The sequence below is a fragment of the Sceloporus occidentalis genome, unplaced genomic scaffold, assembly GCF_023333645.1.
Source record: "Sceloporus occidentalis isolate IW3139 unplaced genomic scaffold, rSceOcc1.0.p SCAF_127, whole genome shotgun sequence".
Lineage (NCBI taxonomy): Eukaryota > Metazoa > Chordata > Lepidosauria > Squamata > Phrynosomatidae > Sceloporus > Sceloporus occidentalis.
Genome location: NW_028317107.1, coordinates 912,589 through 930,794, shown reverse-complemented (window position 1 = coordinate 930,794; position 18,206 = coordinate 912,589). Strand labels below are relative to the sequence as shown.

The 18,206-nt window shown below is 43.0% G+C and overlaps 1 protein-coding gene and 1 non-coding gene across 2 annotated transcripts in view; both read left to right on the top strand.

The window, feature by feature from the left end:
• Window positions 1-18,206, top strand: part of LOC149281792 (adenylate kinase 8-like) — a 36,189-nt gene that overhangs the window by 15,486 nt on the left and 2,497 nt on the right. Inside the window, exons 6-11 of the mRNA XM_089499007.1 lie at window positions 3,403-3,484; window positions 4,120-4,191; window positions 4,295-4,495; window positions 6,440-6,571; window positions 7,301-7,390; window positions 10,646-10,787. Of these exons, the coding sequence (XP_089355133.1) occupies window positions 3,403-3,484; window positions 4,120-4,191; window positions 4,295-4,495; window positions 6,440-6,571; window positions 7,301-7,390; window positions 10,646-10,787 (719 nt within the window). The remainder of the gene's footprint in view (window positions 1-3,402; window positions 3,485-4,119; window positions 4,192-4,294; window positions 4,496-6,439; window positions 6,572-7,300; window positions 7,391-10,645; window positions 10,788-18,206) is intronic.
• Window positions 14,641-14,712, top strand: TRNAE-CUC (transfer RNA glutamic acid (anticodon CUC)). The gene has a single exon. It is a non-coding gene; the product is annotated as a tRNA-Glu (tRNA).

Below are 18,206 nucleotides of genomic sequence, written 5' to 3'. Positions count from 1 at the left end.
ATCCTTCCTCGTCTTTGTGGACTATAAATGTTAACATATTGAAATAACATCCAGGCCTCGGCTGGCAGGCGGATGTTTTATATTTCCACGCTGAGCCGTTGCACCGGCATCAATTGCCGTTTCCCATCCTCAGACAGGCGAAGGGCAGAAGTTCTTTTTTGTTTTGTTTTTTGACACCCCCAGGTTTAAAGATGTCAAATACAGCCTCGGAGGAGAAGAATTTTTTATTGATCAACAGGCCTGCTGAGATTTCCCGCAGAGCTTTAAATCTCGTCTAAATGTAGTATAGCGTACGGGGGGGAATAAGCTGCCAGATATTATAGCAAGGAAAGGAAAACTTATCGCTGGCATTGTGTTCAGAAGCAGGACTAAGAACGCAGATCTGATGACTTGTCACTCCACCGAGGCTCGTTCTGACTGGGTTATGTCCCACTGAATCCAAAGCATTGCGCTCTCGCCCCGCTGGAGAATACTTGGCGAGAGGAGCCGGGGAGAGATCTGCTTCTTCCAGCTGCTCGTTTCGAGGCAAAAATACTTCCGTATGGGCAAATTTCAGTCTAGAATTACAGATATTTTGTCATCATTGTGAACTGAAGACCGGGAGCATCGTGGTCGTTAGCTTGTCATGAAATGATATATATATTTTTTTCCTCCTCTTCTGTTATTGCCATAAACAATTTCTATGGCATCTTAACTGTTTGGCCAGCGGCTGCGTGCGAGATCTGCGCCCAACTGGATTTTAAGTGTCCTGGTACTTAAAAGTCTCCGTTACAGTCTGGCCTGGAGAAAACTTTCCAACCAGACACAGGTTGACCAAGAAAGGACATGCCACAGAGTCACGAGAGGCGGTAATCCGTTCTAACACGGAAAAAGTCTAAATAAGGAGAAAATAAAAGGTTATATGAATATTAAAACATTCTTTCCTGGTTAGCACAGAAATTTCGAGAACAAAATAGGAAAAGTGTTATTTTTCTATTATTAAGAAAAAAACTCCCTTGGTGTCCATCAGACAAGCGGAAAATTCTCGACACAAAGTAACAGGAACCATATAGGAACTCCGTAAGATCATAGGCACCCATTGGCAGTAGGTTCTGTGGTAGCTATGAGCCGAGCAGTGGACTCTTCAGCCAACAAACATGATGGCTTTGATGATCAACCAATGGGTAATCGGTTACCATCCTAGTAACCAATGAAATCTTCGTTATCTTAGAACCTAGAATCCAGCTGGTCCATTTCCACCCTTGATATGATCATTGTCAGAGAGAAACACAGAAACTCCCTAATACTTGAAGAAGGTGGACCTGGGTCCTTCTCTGGTGACCTTCTAAGCCTGAGAACTCGGTGGAGTTCCTTTCAACCTAACAGGGCTGCTGAGTACCCTGTTATCTGTATTAGTGTCAATACATACAGTTAGATTTATTTCTAAGTGGCCTTGGATGTGTCCTACTGTCTACGAGTATCTTTGTATATAACTTTCGTCGAATGTGCCTCACCCTTACTTGCCAAGATGTACATATCTAAGGCATCGGACCTGTCTTGTGGTCGTTAGATACCCTGTGACCTCATACGAACTTACAGACAACATTTTTGCTGCTCAAGTTAGTTGGACTCCTCAATCTGTCCTTGGTCACCTCAACCCAAGCTGACTTAACCGACCCGAGTTTATTTCAAGTTTTAGATTCCTCACATCATACGTAGAGATAACCGAATCCTTATGAATTTACGCCACTAGCGTTTTATACGGCACATAATAACAAAAAAATAAAATATTGTTAAATATATTTTTTTCTAAATACGAAGAAGTTTTCGTAGTTAAAAAATAGTAACATTTATGTATAATGGTCAGATGGAGTTAATATTCAAACAAACCACATTTAAGGTCGTCAGCTGCATGAAGATGTCTGAGAACATAAGGAAGTCTGTTTATTAGACAGGTCTTGCTCTCCCATGTTTCCTCCTCGTTACCGAGCAGTTCCCAAGCCTCCTCTTCCCCGTGACCGCCCGTATCTATATATTTATAAGCGGGGTTTTTATTTTTTTATTTTATTTTATCCGTGACATCTGCTAGAAGCTTGTCCCTCCTGTGATACCGGCGGATCTCTGCAGCTGTTCAGACCTCCAGCTTGGAGCGGTGCTTAGGGTGCCCCGAGCAGACGGCTTTTTTGATGTGTGATAAAACAGAACCAAACCACCGGGGGTATGAAGCCAGCTCCGGCAAGAGAGGGAAAGCACATCAGAATATCAATTAACCTGTTCCAAACAAAGCACGCATCCCCGCCGTGGAATAGACATTTCAATAATGTATCAAGACGCTACCAAATAAATCCAATTAAAGGACTGATTGATTTCCATTTTTTGGGGTTTTATTTAAAGTTTTGTATTCATTTATTTTTTTAAATGATTTATTTTTACTTGAATTGCAGTAGCGGCCAGTTCTCAAAAGATTTTTATACGTTGAATAAAGAGGTCTGTATTTGTTATAATAATAAGTAATATATCTTAAAAAGATAAACATGATAAAGGCAGAAAAAAAATATATTTTTTAAACCTTTTGATAATCTTAATAGAAATTAGCCCTTGGGTTTTTTATTTCTTCCAAAAATGTTTTAAAAAAAAAATAAAATAATTCAAGGTATAGGTATGTACTTTTTTGACAAACGTAATTGAATTGAGGCGTGACGTTCTTCGATAGTGGACCTTCTACCTAAAACAAAAATGGTAATCGGTAAAGAACAAATTACTGTCTATATTATTTACAAATATTTTGCAGATAATAGAGCATACTTTGCCCTAATTTTATATATATATATATATATATATATATATATATATATATATATGTATTTCTTATGTTTATATCTCTTCTGTTGGGGTAGATCCCAGTAAGCCGCTGGTCCTTCCTACTTGGCTAAACGAATCACAAAACAGGAAGTGGGAAGGGACTTAGATGGCTAAACGAATCACAAAACAGGAGGGGGAAGGGACTTTGACGAGTGCCCAAAATACCCATAACATGAGTCTTGCAACAGGTGGCCACCACACTTGCGGTGATCATCAATATTGATGCAACTTTTTTCATGGACTTTTAATTGTAAGATTTTTGAGAGTCCCGGAACAGAGCGTAAGAAGTAGAAATAGTTTTAGGGGGGCTATTACATTATTCACTCCTGCAGTGGCCCTTTAATGGTGTTTGGCCACTAGGCAGCTTCTCCTTTGGCCCTCTATAGAGGAGATATATATCGAGGAGAAGATCTTGTCTAAATGTAATGTTCCTTTACAATTTCTTTTCTCGAGTAGATGGTCAACAAATTATTATAAACTTCCCCGTATGGTTTCTCCACGCTGCGTCTCATGCAATGTTTGCGACGTTGTATCTAAGCTACATCTGGCTTGGTCTTGTAGGGTTGGATTCTGGAAGGATTTCCGAGGACTCGTGAGCAGGCGTTAATGCTTCAAATGAACGGAAGTACACCTGATCACGTCGGTACGTAAAAAAAAAACCCCTAGCATTCGGCAAATTATGGGACAAAGGTATAGAAGAGGAAGCCATCCCGCGTCACTTGTGTGAGCTGGATGGCCAAGCGCCATCTTTACTTAATGTATAATCAACCAACAGACTAGACGAACGATGACCAAACTGGGACCAAACCCAGCCAACAGTTGAGTATTCTTGTTTTTAATATATTCAGTAGAGTTACAGGGGACTTGGGTGAATTAAGCTAAATTTAGCATAGCTGTTTGGATAGCTTCTTCATCATCGCTATAAAGGGAAACATCTTGGAGAGGTTGACGTTGCCCGATTTATGCCGTCACATTAGAAAGGCCGGAGACGATGGTTGGATCTTGAAATGAAAAATCTTTTGGACAAAGCCACATTAACCTACACAAAAAAAACGGATGCTCTCTGCTGGTTTGCTGCCATTTCCATGTATAATTAATTACTACTGTCAGTGTAACATTGGCTTATTGGTTGTGACATGACCTGAATAATCCTCGATGAAGCTGCAATTAGGGAACCTTTTGAACACTGTCTAATTATTTTTCTCAGCTAGCCCGTGTGGCATGTGGTTGTCCCAAAGGTTTGTTTATTAAATCCATGTTTTTTCGATGTGTTTTTAGTGGTACTGGATGCTCCCGATATTGTCCTCATTGAGAGAAATATGGGGAAAAGGATTGATCGCAGAAACGGAGGTAGGAAAACCTTCATTCTACAGGAAAGACATACTCATACAATGGATTTTGTCTTAGATATGGGGATATTTTGTCATTTTATAATGGGGTTTTTGACTTGCAGAGGTGTATCACACTACCTTTGATTGGCCGGACGACCCAGAAATACAGAAAAACTTGGTGGAGCCAGAGGGAATCTCCGAGGAAGAGACCGGACAGAAGCTTCTGGAATATCACAGAAACATCCCCGGCATTCTACGCACTTTCCAAAAGGTCCACAAAAAAATCAATGCAGACCAGCCATGCATGGATGTATTTTCACAAGGTATGGAAGCCCTCCGTGGCCTGCTGTCCCTCAAATGTGTAGAATCGTTTAAAGCCACACATTAAATCTCCACCTTTTTGACGAGCTTGAGGTGAGGCCTAAATCAAACCTAACAATGTTGGGAGGCTTTCTCTCATGCACTCCAAAAATGTAACAATGGAGGATAGCGGCTTCTGTTATGATGAAGTTTAAACCTGAAGAAGGGATCTCTGAGGTCTTGAAAGCTTGCATGACTACCGCTCAATCTGCAAATGCTGTTCCAGGTTTTCTTTGGATGATGTTCTTGAGGATCATTACTTCCTTTATTTTTTTCTGATTTCCATACCTACCAACATTTTAAATGGCCAGTGAGGGACTTTTTTTTGTATAGTTGGTTAAGAGGTATGGTTAAGGGTGGCATTTTTTCCATGTCTCTTTATGTGACATTGTGACCTATTGATAAGTATTTGTCTAACCAAGTCAGTGGCGTACCCATGCCTAGGTCGACTAGGCATAGAGCAGCAGGTATAGGCAGGGGGGGTCCAGATTGCCCTCTTGGTCCATCAAGGTCAATCGAGCCCCTATGGAGGTATGGTGGCTGTGCCGGCTAAGCAGAGCCTCCACAGACTGGTCTCATCTTCTGAATATTTGAAGGTTTAATTGGGTTGCTGATTGTATTTTGACCTCTTGCCATAAACCTATGTTCAACATAAAAGAATGCCCTATCAGGTAAAGACCATTGATAGAGTGATAGGTTTTTTTTTTCCACAAAGCAAATTAATTAGCTTCCAAATTGGTTAATTACATCTAAAAGTTGATATCAGCATTCATAAAGTATTCATGCCTTGATCTGTAAATAAAGACATGGGTGCTTGAATATTAATTATGATTAATTAATAATGCAGAGAGATAAATTAGGGATGGGAAGGCGGAAAGAAATCCGTACACATACAAGGAAATCCTCTGCAGATCTTTCCTGCGGCACATCAAGATTCAAAATCCTTCTTTATTCAAGATAATTAGTCAGGGAGCCCATCTAGGGGATTATTACTCCTAATTAACTTACAGTTATTTACTGGAAATTAGTTCCATTTGTAAGCGGAGCTTTCTGTCGGCTGATGATCTGAGAATATAAAAAAAAATACAAGGAATTAGGATAATGAGGGTTTCCTAAAAGTTCCTTTATGAATGCTACAGAAGCTGCCAGGGGGATCTTCGTTGTGTGACCTAGAACTCGGTGATGCTGGGCTAGATGGCTGTTTTCTAGATTTAGTACAGCGGAACTTGCCTTCATCAGACTGAAGCTGCTGGAGGACAATGGAAGCTGTATTTACATCTTGGAACCGCTTCCCATCAACCCTACACCTTGAACATAAATAAAAGCAGGGTTCAATTTAAAGAACATAAGTTGGTTGGGGGCGTAAGTCAACCCAAGCCTGAAAGTATTTGTCCCAAATCTGTAAAAAAGGCTTTATGATCCTCTATTATGTGGTGTTTTAGCTCCGTGTGACATTGCAGGTTTGGTTATATGTCTTAAGGCCAAAGAAGAGTCCTCCTGAAATACAAGGATGCCTTTTCATCCATGTCTCAGCGCTAAGAGAACCCTATCTGTCTTACTGTTGGAAAGCCCAGCACGGATCTCTAAACCGACACTTAAATGCTACAAAAAAATATGAAATAAAAACATAAGTTGAGTGAGAGTGAGGGCAAAAGTGTAGATCAGGTCCAGCATGATAAGAAATTTCATTAGTGGGTGATTATGGTAGGTAGCAGGTACTGTAGGTCCTGCCAACGGACTATAACTGCTGGTCTTCAGCAGCGCCGAGAGGTCCAAGTCCCCTTACCAGAACCAGAAATCCTTTCAAGGAGGCATCCTTTTTTAATTTTTGGGTATATTTACATATATTTTAGTACAAACAAAAAGCGACCTCAAATACTAATGTGTTTTTATTGTCTCCTTCTTAGTACTGACTTTTGTGTTAAGCAAGCCTCGATCTGCGGCCCCCCACACTCCGCGGGTCTTGATGTATGGCCCACCGGGCAGCGGCTGTACCCTGCAGGCAGCGTTACTGGCTCAGAAATATGGTGTCCTTAACAGTAAGTCAGAAACCCGTCCGGTGTGAACGGGTCGGGTGCCGAGCAAACCAGAAACCGGCCCCTAGGGAATGAAACCCCCCGGAAAAGTAGGCAAGACAGCCCCATCAAATGAATCCATGCTTATTGTTCTCGGGGGTAATCCATGTAGACCCCAATACTGCCCTCATTTATTTATCCACCATTTTTACGAATCAGACATGCCCTGCCAACTTTAGAAATGGGGGATATAAGACTATTGAGTTAAGGACAGGTAACTTAATAGCAGTGAGATATTTTGGGTTACCATGACAACACACGATGGCTGTATCGCACAGCCTTCATCACTTATTCCGGCCACACACAACACATCTGTTTTCCTCTGGCCTCAGTCCCCATGACGTAGTTGTACCCCCGAGGGCTATAGATCTACCCCTGCCCCCTAACACTCCATTTTATACAAAGCACTTTTGAGATTTAAAAAAAAAAAACAATCTACTCCCTGAAAAAATAGTCTGAAATCCTGGAGCTGACCCGACAGCATCCTCCCAGCGGTAAAAGTCAACAATGTTTATAGAAACAGGTCGTACTGGATGAAAAGGTCTCTTTTTCTCTCGTGTACGAGTATGGCGGACCCGCCACGGTCTGCCATTAAATCTTTTCCTAGCCGATCCTGGCGCTGATCAGGCTGATAGGTCAACATGTTTTTGGGGGGTATCCTCTTTGTTCAGCGCCTTCTTTTCTTTGTCTTAGTCTCCTGTGGCCAGCTGCTAAAAGAAGCCGTCGCCAACGAGAAGAAATACAAAGAGATGATTGCCCCGTACATCGAAAACTCGCAGCAAGGTAGGTGACGCACATATTTAACTTCCAGGCCCCCTCTAGGCACAAAGGCTACTGTTTTTTGTAGGCAAAGCTTGGGTGAGAAGTGGAAGGGGCTACTGATTAAATCTCCCCTGTACATCCCAACCAATACACCTTGATAGTGTTTTGCTTTAAGCAAGTTCTAGCTTGATCATCATTGTTGATCATCTTGACTTGCTCTCACACCTCAGATACCTGTATGTGTATATATATATATATATATATATATATATATATATATATATATATATATATATATATGAACAGTGGCCCGACTTTCAAATTTTAATGCCTTTTTATGACCTGTGGCTTTTCCAAAGTATATATTTGTTTCCATATAAAAGTTATAGTTTTGTTTCCCCCCCCCAATGTTTAAGTTAAAAAACTTTCCCTGTGGGGGGTGAAAGCGGCAGGTCTGACGCACCAACACCGGTGCAGAGGACCGCAAATCTAGCCTCGTTAACGCGCATGTACTACAAGTGCTGCAACACGGCTCGCTCGCATTAACAACGTCCTCTGCTTTGCTGCTCTTGCCAAAGTGGTCATTTCTGTCTAACCTCTTCACTTACCGAGACGCGCTTTTTTTCCCCCCGCTCTCCCTGAAAGCGTTTTCTTTGGGGGGGGGCGACCAATCAGGCAGGTCTGAAGGCAAGTAAAATAGATAAATAAGACAGGAGAAGGAGCGATTCAGCGGGGACCTTCTCGCTCTCCATTCATAGAACCCCTTGCAGTCGGTGTATTAGCAGTAGCTACATACACCACTTGGCCGTGTAAATAATTTACCACTTGATTAATAGACACACATGGGTATAATTAGCCGAAGCAGAGACAGCAGCTACAGTAACGGGTACAGTGCTTGGGGGAACAAGAGACTATTTTTTTTTTATTTTTTTTTTTATTTTTTTTTATTTAGAAACTTTCTAGGGCACTGGGCGTTTGAAGACGAGTTGGGAAGAGCTCAGTTGGTTCTTAGCTTTTGAAGTGGAAATAGGACAGTTTGAATCTGTTGAGTTTAATTTTTCACCAGCTTTCAGAGCCCCGCAGAGCAACTCCCTTATTTTTTTATTTTTTTATTCTATTTTTTTATTATTATTATTTTTTTTTTAACATTTTTCCACGGACCGGAATAAATCTCGCCGATACAGTTTCTTGGCGATTTCATTCTCGCCTTTGCTCCTTTTAGAATCCCTGATACCATAATTTTCTATAAAAAATAAAAAATTGCCCATCAAGTCTATTAACCCTTTTGAGCAGGGTTTTTTTGGGGGGGGGGTTATTTTTTATACATTTTAACATGCCGTCGTACTTTGCTTGTAGGCGTCCGCACCGGTGTTTACTGGCAGCTGGGCAAATAAATTAAAATGATAAATGCAGGGCTAGATTTATATCTAAGACACGCTTATAAAACCAATCTAGTGCCCTATCGTTATTATTTATTGTTATTTATTGTTTTATATAGCGCCATCAAATTCCGTAGCGCTGTACCTATCCACTCCTGTGCATGGAAAAGCTAAGATGTTGCTCGCCATCTTCCCCAATTCCAAGAGGTCCATTGAAGGCTTCCTACCCCTTCTGGATTTAAAGGGATCAAAGTGCCCAGATTGCCAGCTAATTCAAATCGCTGACTTCTTAAAGAATAGATTCTTGTAAATACATTAAAACATTTGATGGCAGATAACTACTTGGTCCATCTAGTCTGTAACTATATGTAACGGTATCGTTCCTATGTCTAGATTCGATCGACATTTGAACATTCCCAACTGGAAGAAGAACGCTCAGACTTGGAACAGGGGTGGTTGTCCTCTTCTATAATTGACCTTACATTAGTTGTAATGCATGGAATAATCCTTCAATGATGGCCTTCTGAACAAAAGCATGACCTTGTGCCAAATTAGTAACAGGACGAGGTCTTCTGGAGGCACCTTAACCTTCTGCGTGCCTTAGGGTGTGTAACAAATTACAGGCCACAGTTGCCCTCGTTCCTCTAAATCCCAATGGTTGGGGTAAAAGCGACACAGGGTTCCTGGTGTGTTCTTCTCTTAATTCCCAGTCTGGTCCCAGGTGCTTCATTAGCACATCTCTGGAACCAGTAATCTCCTCCAGATGACACACATTTGTTGGCGCTAATCGCTATCTCGAAGAGTTGCAGCTCTACCGATCGGCCTACAGATGGCAGTGAATAATAACCAATGATAATGAAAGTGGATCGCTGTTAATGATCCGCCGGCGCAGGCATCTCCATAGATCTCTCATCCCACTATCTGCCAGGCAGCGTAAGGCGACGATGACCCTAATTGAGACGCAGAAGGAGCTCAGAGCAGCTGACGACCACCACGTCCCTAGTGAGAAAGTTACATCATATGGGCAGTTTAACCCATTCCACGCCGATACAGGGCAATACCAAGGAGGCTCAAAAACGAGATAGGCGTGAGTTTCCGAAAACCCTTTTCCCCCACAAGCCTGTTGTTTTCGTGTAAATATATCTTTCAGTGACTGCTGTAAATGCCCAAGTCCTGTTTCTAGCTTATTAGCGAGATTATTTGTTTTCGGAAAGCGCTTCGAAGGTCCACAGCGATCTACGATACCATACAATGCAAAACAAGTGGAGGTGCAAGCTTTGCTCTTGGGAGCTTACAATCTAAAGAAAATTGGGGCAAAGGGGAGGTTGCTCGTGGTGTAATGGGATTTAATTTGAGGCGCATTTTTGTGGAAACAATAGTTTTTAAGCAAAACTTAGACCATCTGTTAATAAAAGAAATGGAAGGTTTTAGTTATGGAATAAATTCAGCGAAATTGGATTTATTTGCATGAGAAACAAGGTGAGTAAATGGTGACCTCAAATATACATTTGAGGTCCATATGGGGTTCTTGCAGGGGAAATTTTCACCCCCTTGGACAGAACTAAACACAAGAGGCCACTAAATTTGATAACAGCCACTATTCCAACTTAAACTGAAAAGGACATTCTTTACAGTAAGACTATGGAGGAGCTGCCACGGGCACCGCGATGGCTTTTAAGAATCAACTGGATTTCTTTTTTTAGGCAAAAAGAGGCATTAAGAGGGGACAGAATTTCCCCACCACCCAAAAAAATTGGCTTGAAGTTAAAATATTTTTTTTTGTTTGCTCTCATTTGGACCAATGGAGTTAGAGATAACTTGGAAAGGTTGAACTCCACAAATAATGTAACTTGTTTGGTACAGAATCTATAAATAATGATTGTCTTTTCATCCCCAGTTCCAAATAATTTTGTACTGAAGATTCTGACAGAACGCCTCGGCCGACTGGATTCTTCCACGTACGGATGGGTGCTACACGGTTTCCCCAGAGACACCGAGCAGGCGGCCCTCCTGTCCGACGCCGGCTTCCAGCCCAACAGGTGAATACTTTGTATTGTAAACCTTTTCTTTTTTTAAGGTAGGCAGAGACCATGTATAAACACCTGAATTGCCCATAAAAAAAAACTTCAGTGAGTGGAACACAGGAGTGATGGGAGTGATAAAGGCCCATTGGAACACAGGAGTGATGGGAGTGATAAAGAGTGATGAGCGCCTATGAAGATATTCCATTAAAAACCAGCCGTTTCCAGCTACAATAATCATTTACAACATTAACCCCGTCTGTGCTGGATTTCTCATCCACTTCATGTAATTTTAATAGACAAAATCTGCTTTTCTTTCAAAAGTGAGCCCCAAGTGACCCCAAACATTTGAACGGTAGTGTACATAGGCACCCTACAAGATCATATGATAAGTAGAACCAAACCTGGCTTCTGCTTCGCTCCCAACATTTACTGCTGATACAATAGTATTCTTCCCTTCTTCTCCACTGGCATGATATTGACGCAGCTCAATGAGTCCACTTAGGGCTCCCTATAGAGGACTATTCACTAACTGCCACATTCTAGCTGTCTTATTGTGTTAGAACGTGTTTTAATGCGGTTGCTCTGGAGAGGAACATGTCGTTGAAGCCAAACCCAGGTGGCACGCACCAAACATTGAGGGAATTTAAACATGCATGGGACAGGCATATGGATCTAAGACCAACGACTCATTAAGGTTTGAGTCTTTACCACAAGGGAATGGGCAGCATAGATGGGTCCGATCTGCCGGCAAATTCTCTGTTTCCATAACAAATTATAAAATATAATGTTCTAGAGTTTAAGTTCTAAAGACATGGAACGAGATTGGGTTCTGTAGTAGTCCTAATGTTCCTCCATCATCCGATGAGAACGCGGGAGCCGTGTCTACACTCTCCATCAGTTCCGAGCTATGTGTTAGATTGCCGTTATTTACACTGTCCTGCTGCCTAGCGTTCGTATTTTCCACCGCCGATTCCCGTGTGGATTAAACACAATAAACAGCCTATTAATAAAAAGCTTGAACGGAGGAATGGAGCCCGAATTTGCAGCGAAATCCAGTGCCTGGTGAAGGTTAATAACTCCATTACTGCAAGCTCAATTCTTCCTACGTTTGAAGAGCTCGGTGTAAGCCTTCTCTTACTCCCCGTTAATTGAGCTAATAAAACCTCCGTGACCCGTCCGTGCTGCCATTATCTGCGAGTTTACTAAGACTGGACTAGAATATTTATTCTGGGATATGGATTCCGCCCTCGCTCTGTTTTCTTTCTCACGGGGTGGGATTGATTCGTGGTGGAAAGGTAGAGAGAGATCTAAGCTTCTCCGCGGGGGTACCCAAGTCGGTATTAGCTGCCATTATCCGACGCTCAAGAAGGCTAGGGTAACTTTAGAAAGAAATACATTCTACCTAGAACAAAGCGCACTTTCAGTAGCTTCTAGATGTCTCAAAACGAGTGAAATTCTTATTTTCGAAAAAAAACAACACATCTTCCACATTTCCAACACTATGGGAAGCGTGGACGGATGCATAGGGGCTCTTTGCATCTTTGACTTAGTTTGAGTTTAGGGTCTATTCACTAAACCAGGAGTTTGCAGGTTGTATATTTCATCTTTTAACGGGCCAATAACTATGAGCTTCTGCAAAAAAAAGACTGGGCTGGCCCTGTGTAATGTATTGTTCAATGAGCAAGAGGACAAAATCCCCATGTTAAAGCCACACTCCAGCCATCATATGATCATTTTCTACCCCTTGGAGGGCTTTTACAGAACACCCCCCCCCCCTCGTTCTCCACCTACAGCTCCTAGGCTTGCAGAAGCCATGCGCTTCTTTTCACCAGCGTTCCAGGGGTTCATTGACTTCAGTGAAAGGGCTTTCCTGCCACCGATTGGCTCCTTCAAGGACCACGGAAGGGGGTACCTGCTCTGAAGCTGCATCTTCTCCTAACGGGCCCTAACTTTTTTTCTCCTACGTTCTGAATAATGCATATTAAAGTACCGACAAAGTACACCGGGGGCAAGACATTTCCATTCAGTAGTTAGTGAATACACCCCTAGGAACAAAGTGGGAGTTTGTACATTGACATACACTATGCAGCCAGTAGGGGGCAGTATCTCCACCCTGATTCTATTCCATTGGCTTCTGCACGCTACAGTTTTCTAAGGGGGGTTCTCGCTACATTTTCTGGACACGCGCTGGGACCGTTGTCCGATTGCAGAGCGAATGAACTGGTTCATAAACCGAGCCGGCGTGTATCGCGGTTCTAGCTCAGTTTGTGCCGCGCTCCGGCCCATAGCATCAGGTACCTTCCATGGTTCATTTTCATAAGAAACACCATAGGTTTGGTGCATTAGGTGAAACTTTCGGATTCTTCAAACCTGGAACTATCCGGCAAGCCGTCTAAATAAACAGCCGTCCCACCAATGAAGTCCCATAACCCCAATCCAGTCAAGTCTGCGTTAAAGGTCGGGCCGTTAAATCGCATCGATTGGAAGAACCATCCCGCGCATCTTCGAATCTTTGAGCACTAAAACGTAAAATTTGGCAGAAAATGAAGCCGGTTTCTTACTTTTTATATTCAAGCAGAACGTTCCCCTCCGACCTTTTAGCATTTCCGTAGCTGGCGCAGTCACGCGAGCCGCGGGTGCTTTACTTTGAAGCCTTTTCGCTCGGAAGAACTTGGCGAATTACATTTGGAGGAGACATCTCGAGGTCATCGCCGCCTCCATGCAGGTTAAAACTTGAGTTTATGAGAGTCTGTTACTCGGTTTGCAATCAGCCTCAGCAGAGACACCGGGAGCAATTACTTTCCGAAGCAGGTCCGTCCAAAAGATATGGCTCCTTTTGAACGGCATGGTCCTTTGCCCTCTCAATTTCGATGGCGCGTCGGGGAGACAATGAGTGGACGTCTCGTGTTTGAACAGAGATTGCCTTGGGACAACATTCTTAAGACCGGTTGCTTTGCATCCAGAAGGGATTGTCGTCGCCCCCCCCCCCCATATAAAAAAAACCATCTGATTTTCAGGGTGGTCATTTAACCTTTTACTGCCACACAATATGGCGCTGTCCATCATTATCACAAAATCAATATCACGTCTTTGAAACTTACGACAAACAAGAAAGCTTTCCCTTCGGCAAAAACCTGTCCCCTACAACCAGCTATTGTACCAGAAAGTATGATTTTCTTTAATAATAGGAAATACATGGTTCCTGGAGGCCAGAATGGGGATGGGATGGGGTTGATCAAGTAAATATGGGGCACCGTCAGCCACCGGAGGCCTGGATTGTCCCAATCGCCCTGTCAGTTTCAGCTTTTCGCGCTGATCTGGAGCTAGAGCTAAATAACTAAAACGGTATTCAGATATGTTGGCATGCTAACTGGCCGAGTGTGTGCGAAAAGAACACTCCAGCTCTATTTTTAAGTTACAAGCAGATTGGAGTTCATTTTGCTCGGACTCCGGGGCATTTTGCTGCATGCAAATCGGTGCAGGCACTCTTTAGTTATTAGAGATAGAAAATTAGGCTTAACTCCTCCCCCAGCTGCCTGTACTGAAGCAGGAAGCGTTCGCGTGTACACTTCATGCGCGCGTGTACACTTCCTGACGTTGTGACCCATTGCTGGCTATTTATATAACTGCATGGGGCATTTAGAAGAAGAATAATGGGGTTTTATTTACACTGTTTAATTTATTAACCAATTTCCTGCTGTTTCTATACACATTATGGGGGCTTTTAGGGCTGTGGAACCCTGCGATCCCCTCATACCCAGCAAACATACTGACCTCCTAGAAAAGAGGGGCATCAGGGGAGGAAAAAGGGGGAATCAGGCCAGGGGAAAGGGCCATCAAAGGGACTGGTCAATGAACAGGGCATGTGTCCCTGGTGGTCTAGTGGTTAGGATTTGGCGCTCTCACCGCCGCGGCCCGGGTTCGATTCCCGGTCAGGGAAGATGATTTTTTGTCATCAGCAAAATCCTAAAAGATTTGCATTCTGTAATGAAAAAGTATCTCAAATTAACAGAAACCATGTTAAAAGTAAGATTGTTAAAGGGACAGCTTATGTTCCATCACTGCCCCTGCTGTTTCTATATACATTATTGGGGCTTTTTAGAACCCTGCGATACCCTCATACCCAGCAAACATTCTGACCTCCTAAAAATAGGGGCGTCAGGGGAGGAAAGAGGGTCATCGGGAGAGGAAAGAGGGGCATCAGGAGAGGAAAGAGGGGCATCAGGGAGGAAAGAAGGACGCAGGGATTGTAAAAACTGATCAATGCAGTTGTTACAATACTCTCATAGTGAGCAAACATTGAAAGCTTCCACAAGCAGGGTTAAAAGCCACCTTCTACATCAGAGAATAGGCCGGGGCATTGATTTTTATATAAAAACATTATTGTTTTAAGAAGACTTTTTTTCTTTGCTGAAGCAGAATTTACCTTGGAGATTGATATTGAGGCGGCTTAATAAATGTTTCACCGCAGATACATATCACGCGCTCTCCATAAAGGGCAGCGTCAAGAGGCATCTCCGCGGCGAGCGAAAGCATGTCTGTTATTCGCGAAGGGATTCTAGATGAGACGTAGATGTGCCCCGTAACCCAAAGGAGAGTTTTAAAACCACCCAGGCAACCACGGTCAAACCAACGCTTACTACCGTTCAAAAGTTTGGGGTCACGTAGAAACGTCCTTGGTTTTGTAAGAAAAGCACATTTTGTCCATTAAAATAACATGAAATGGATCAGAAATCCAGCACAGATGGGGTTAATGTTGTAAATGACTACAGTAGCTGGAAATGGCTGATTTTTAATGGAATCTCTTCATAGGCGTTCATCACTCTTTATCACTCCCATCACTCCTGTGTTCCAATGGCCCTTTATCACTCCCATCACTCCTGTGTTCCAATGGCCCTTTATCACTCCCATCACTCCTGTGTTCCCATGGCCCTTTATCACTCCCATCACTCCTGTGTTCCAGTGGCCCTTTATCACTCCCATCACTCCTGTGTTCCAATGGCCCTTTATCACTCCCATCACTCCTGTGTTCCAATGGCCCTTTATCACTCCCATCACTCCTGTGTTCCAGTGGCCCTTTATCACTCCCATCACGCCTGTGTTCCAATGGCTCTTTATCACTCCCATCACTCCTGTGTTCCAATGGCCCTTTATCACTCCCATCACTCCTGTGTTCCAATGGCACGCTGTGTTCGCTGATCCAAGTTTAAGTTTAAAAGGCTAATTGATAGATAGATAGATAGATAGATAGATAGACGGATTGATGGATAGATGATAGATCTAATATCTAGTGTGCAGAGCTTTATTTCGGCGGATTGCATATTTTTACCTTTCCATGGAAAAATGAAGGACTTTTGTCTCAGTCGGCTCCCGGGGAACCTGTGTGCAAATACCATTTCGGCAGCGGATAATATTTCAGAGAAGTGTGTTTGAGTTTCAGGGGAAGCCGTTCTTCAATCGCTTTCGGTCTCAGCATCTAATGACTTGTCCTTTTAGCGATGATGCTTTCGTCCATATCGGCTGTCGCCAGCTGCCCCTCTCTGTGCACCGAGAGACAGCCCCTCGCTCCCCATCAACAATAATTAGCCTTGTAAGACTAATGGAAAAAAAATAAATAAAATAATGTCTAATTACCCTGTCGAGGGCCCAATTATGCCATTAACGCTGGTGGGTTTTAAGCTAATAAGACGGGGAGACGTCTCATTTGCATAGCATTAAGTTAATTGAGTTGGAAGCTCCGGGGCGGATCATGATGCCGATACAAGGATTTAGTTACGAAATGTATAAAGATCACTTAAGTCAAGACCAGTCAACTGACAGTTTTATTAATTAACGGCTATCTAATTACCGCCGGTGTCAGACCCTTCAATAAAAGGGGACCGGCTCCTTTTTTCTTTTCTCCGTATTTTCTTTTTTCTTTTAATGGAAACCGAGATAACTCTGCTAATTGTTCCCTGTAATTAATTATATAACGGGATAGCTCAACTAGGTTTACTTAGAGATGGGGTTAGGGGGCTATTTGTGAATAAGACAAGAGGGAGGGGTTTTTTAGGATGCTGTCAATCATGCGGCAAAGTCAAGTTTCCTTACAAGTTTACGGCTACCCTTTTAAGTTCGAATCGCAGTATTGGTTTGTAAAATACAGATGTCAGTATTAAAAAATAATCACGTTTGTGCAATATGTACGTTTTGGTTTGGCGATTCAGCCTTGCTTGCTCTTAAAGGGACACTCCAGCTGTTAGAGACACTTTAATGCATATGATAGCTGTGTGGTCCCTTTAAACTTTCACGTGGTTCCCCTTTGCAAATGCATGGAGGGGTTCTGCAGAATCCCCCCCCCCACACACACACACACACATACAATTGCCCCCCAGGCCTAGGCTTGCTCAATCCGATACATCTCCTAATGCCAGCGTTCACGTGGTTATCCTCACCACCAGTCAGCTCCAGCGCCGGCTCGGTGAGAGCTCCGGGGGGGATCCTTCCACAAGAATGCCCAGAAGCAGCCAATCAGTTGCGCGAAAACTTACCACTGAGAGGTTGTTGCACTGCAACTCTGGAGCTGCAGCTTCTTCAAAAAGAAGGTCATTTATTTTTAACAGGTTGAGGAATGCGTATTAGAGAACTTTGCCTTCGTAGTTAAGGCTGCACATGATACTCTCTACTTTTTTAAAAAAAAAAACATCAATTTTTGGTGTCTGAGTGATCTCTGTTTCAAAGGGAGCAGTAGGGTCACGAAGACTCTATGTCTCTAGTCTACGAAGACTCTTCCGGGCTCGGGCGCAACTTCATATTTACCATGCTTGCTTCGACGGTGAACTTTTTATAAAAACGTATCAGTGTCAAAAACTCTGTAGAGTTACGGAACTCCGCATCGTTCTGCGACAGACAAGCGAATAAAAATAAATCCCCCCGCGAGACCTTTTTATCGTCAAGATCCTGGGTGTAGATCTTGTAGGATCCAGATGATGACCTTGAAAGGTACCACCGATGGAGAACCACCGTCCAAAATTATATGTGACAACGTTCACCTTTTTAGACCAACGGATACTTTACAACACAACAGGGCATCGTGTTCCAAGCTCCGATTATCAAGCTTTCAGTGAAAAAGGGGGCAGCTTTCAATGTAAGCCCCTTTTTGCCGCGGCAAGGGTTAATTATTCAGTCCCCAGGCCCCTGTCCCGAAGCCGGTGAAATCATCTAACGCAGCGAGTGTTAGCGAGATGTAAAACAAAAGACTGTCGTATGCTGTTGCCTTTTAATCATGTAATTGCAGAGTGACATTTAACACACAAGCATCATGTTACCCCCCCCCACACTCCAAATGGCCCCCCCCACGCCCCTCTTTCCTCCTGCCCCAGTAGAGGCAGCCTTCTGCGGAAGGAGCACTTTTAACTACACCGAAGTTTGGCCAGGCTTCTACATATTACAGAA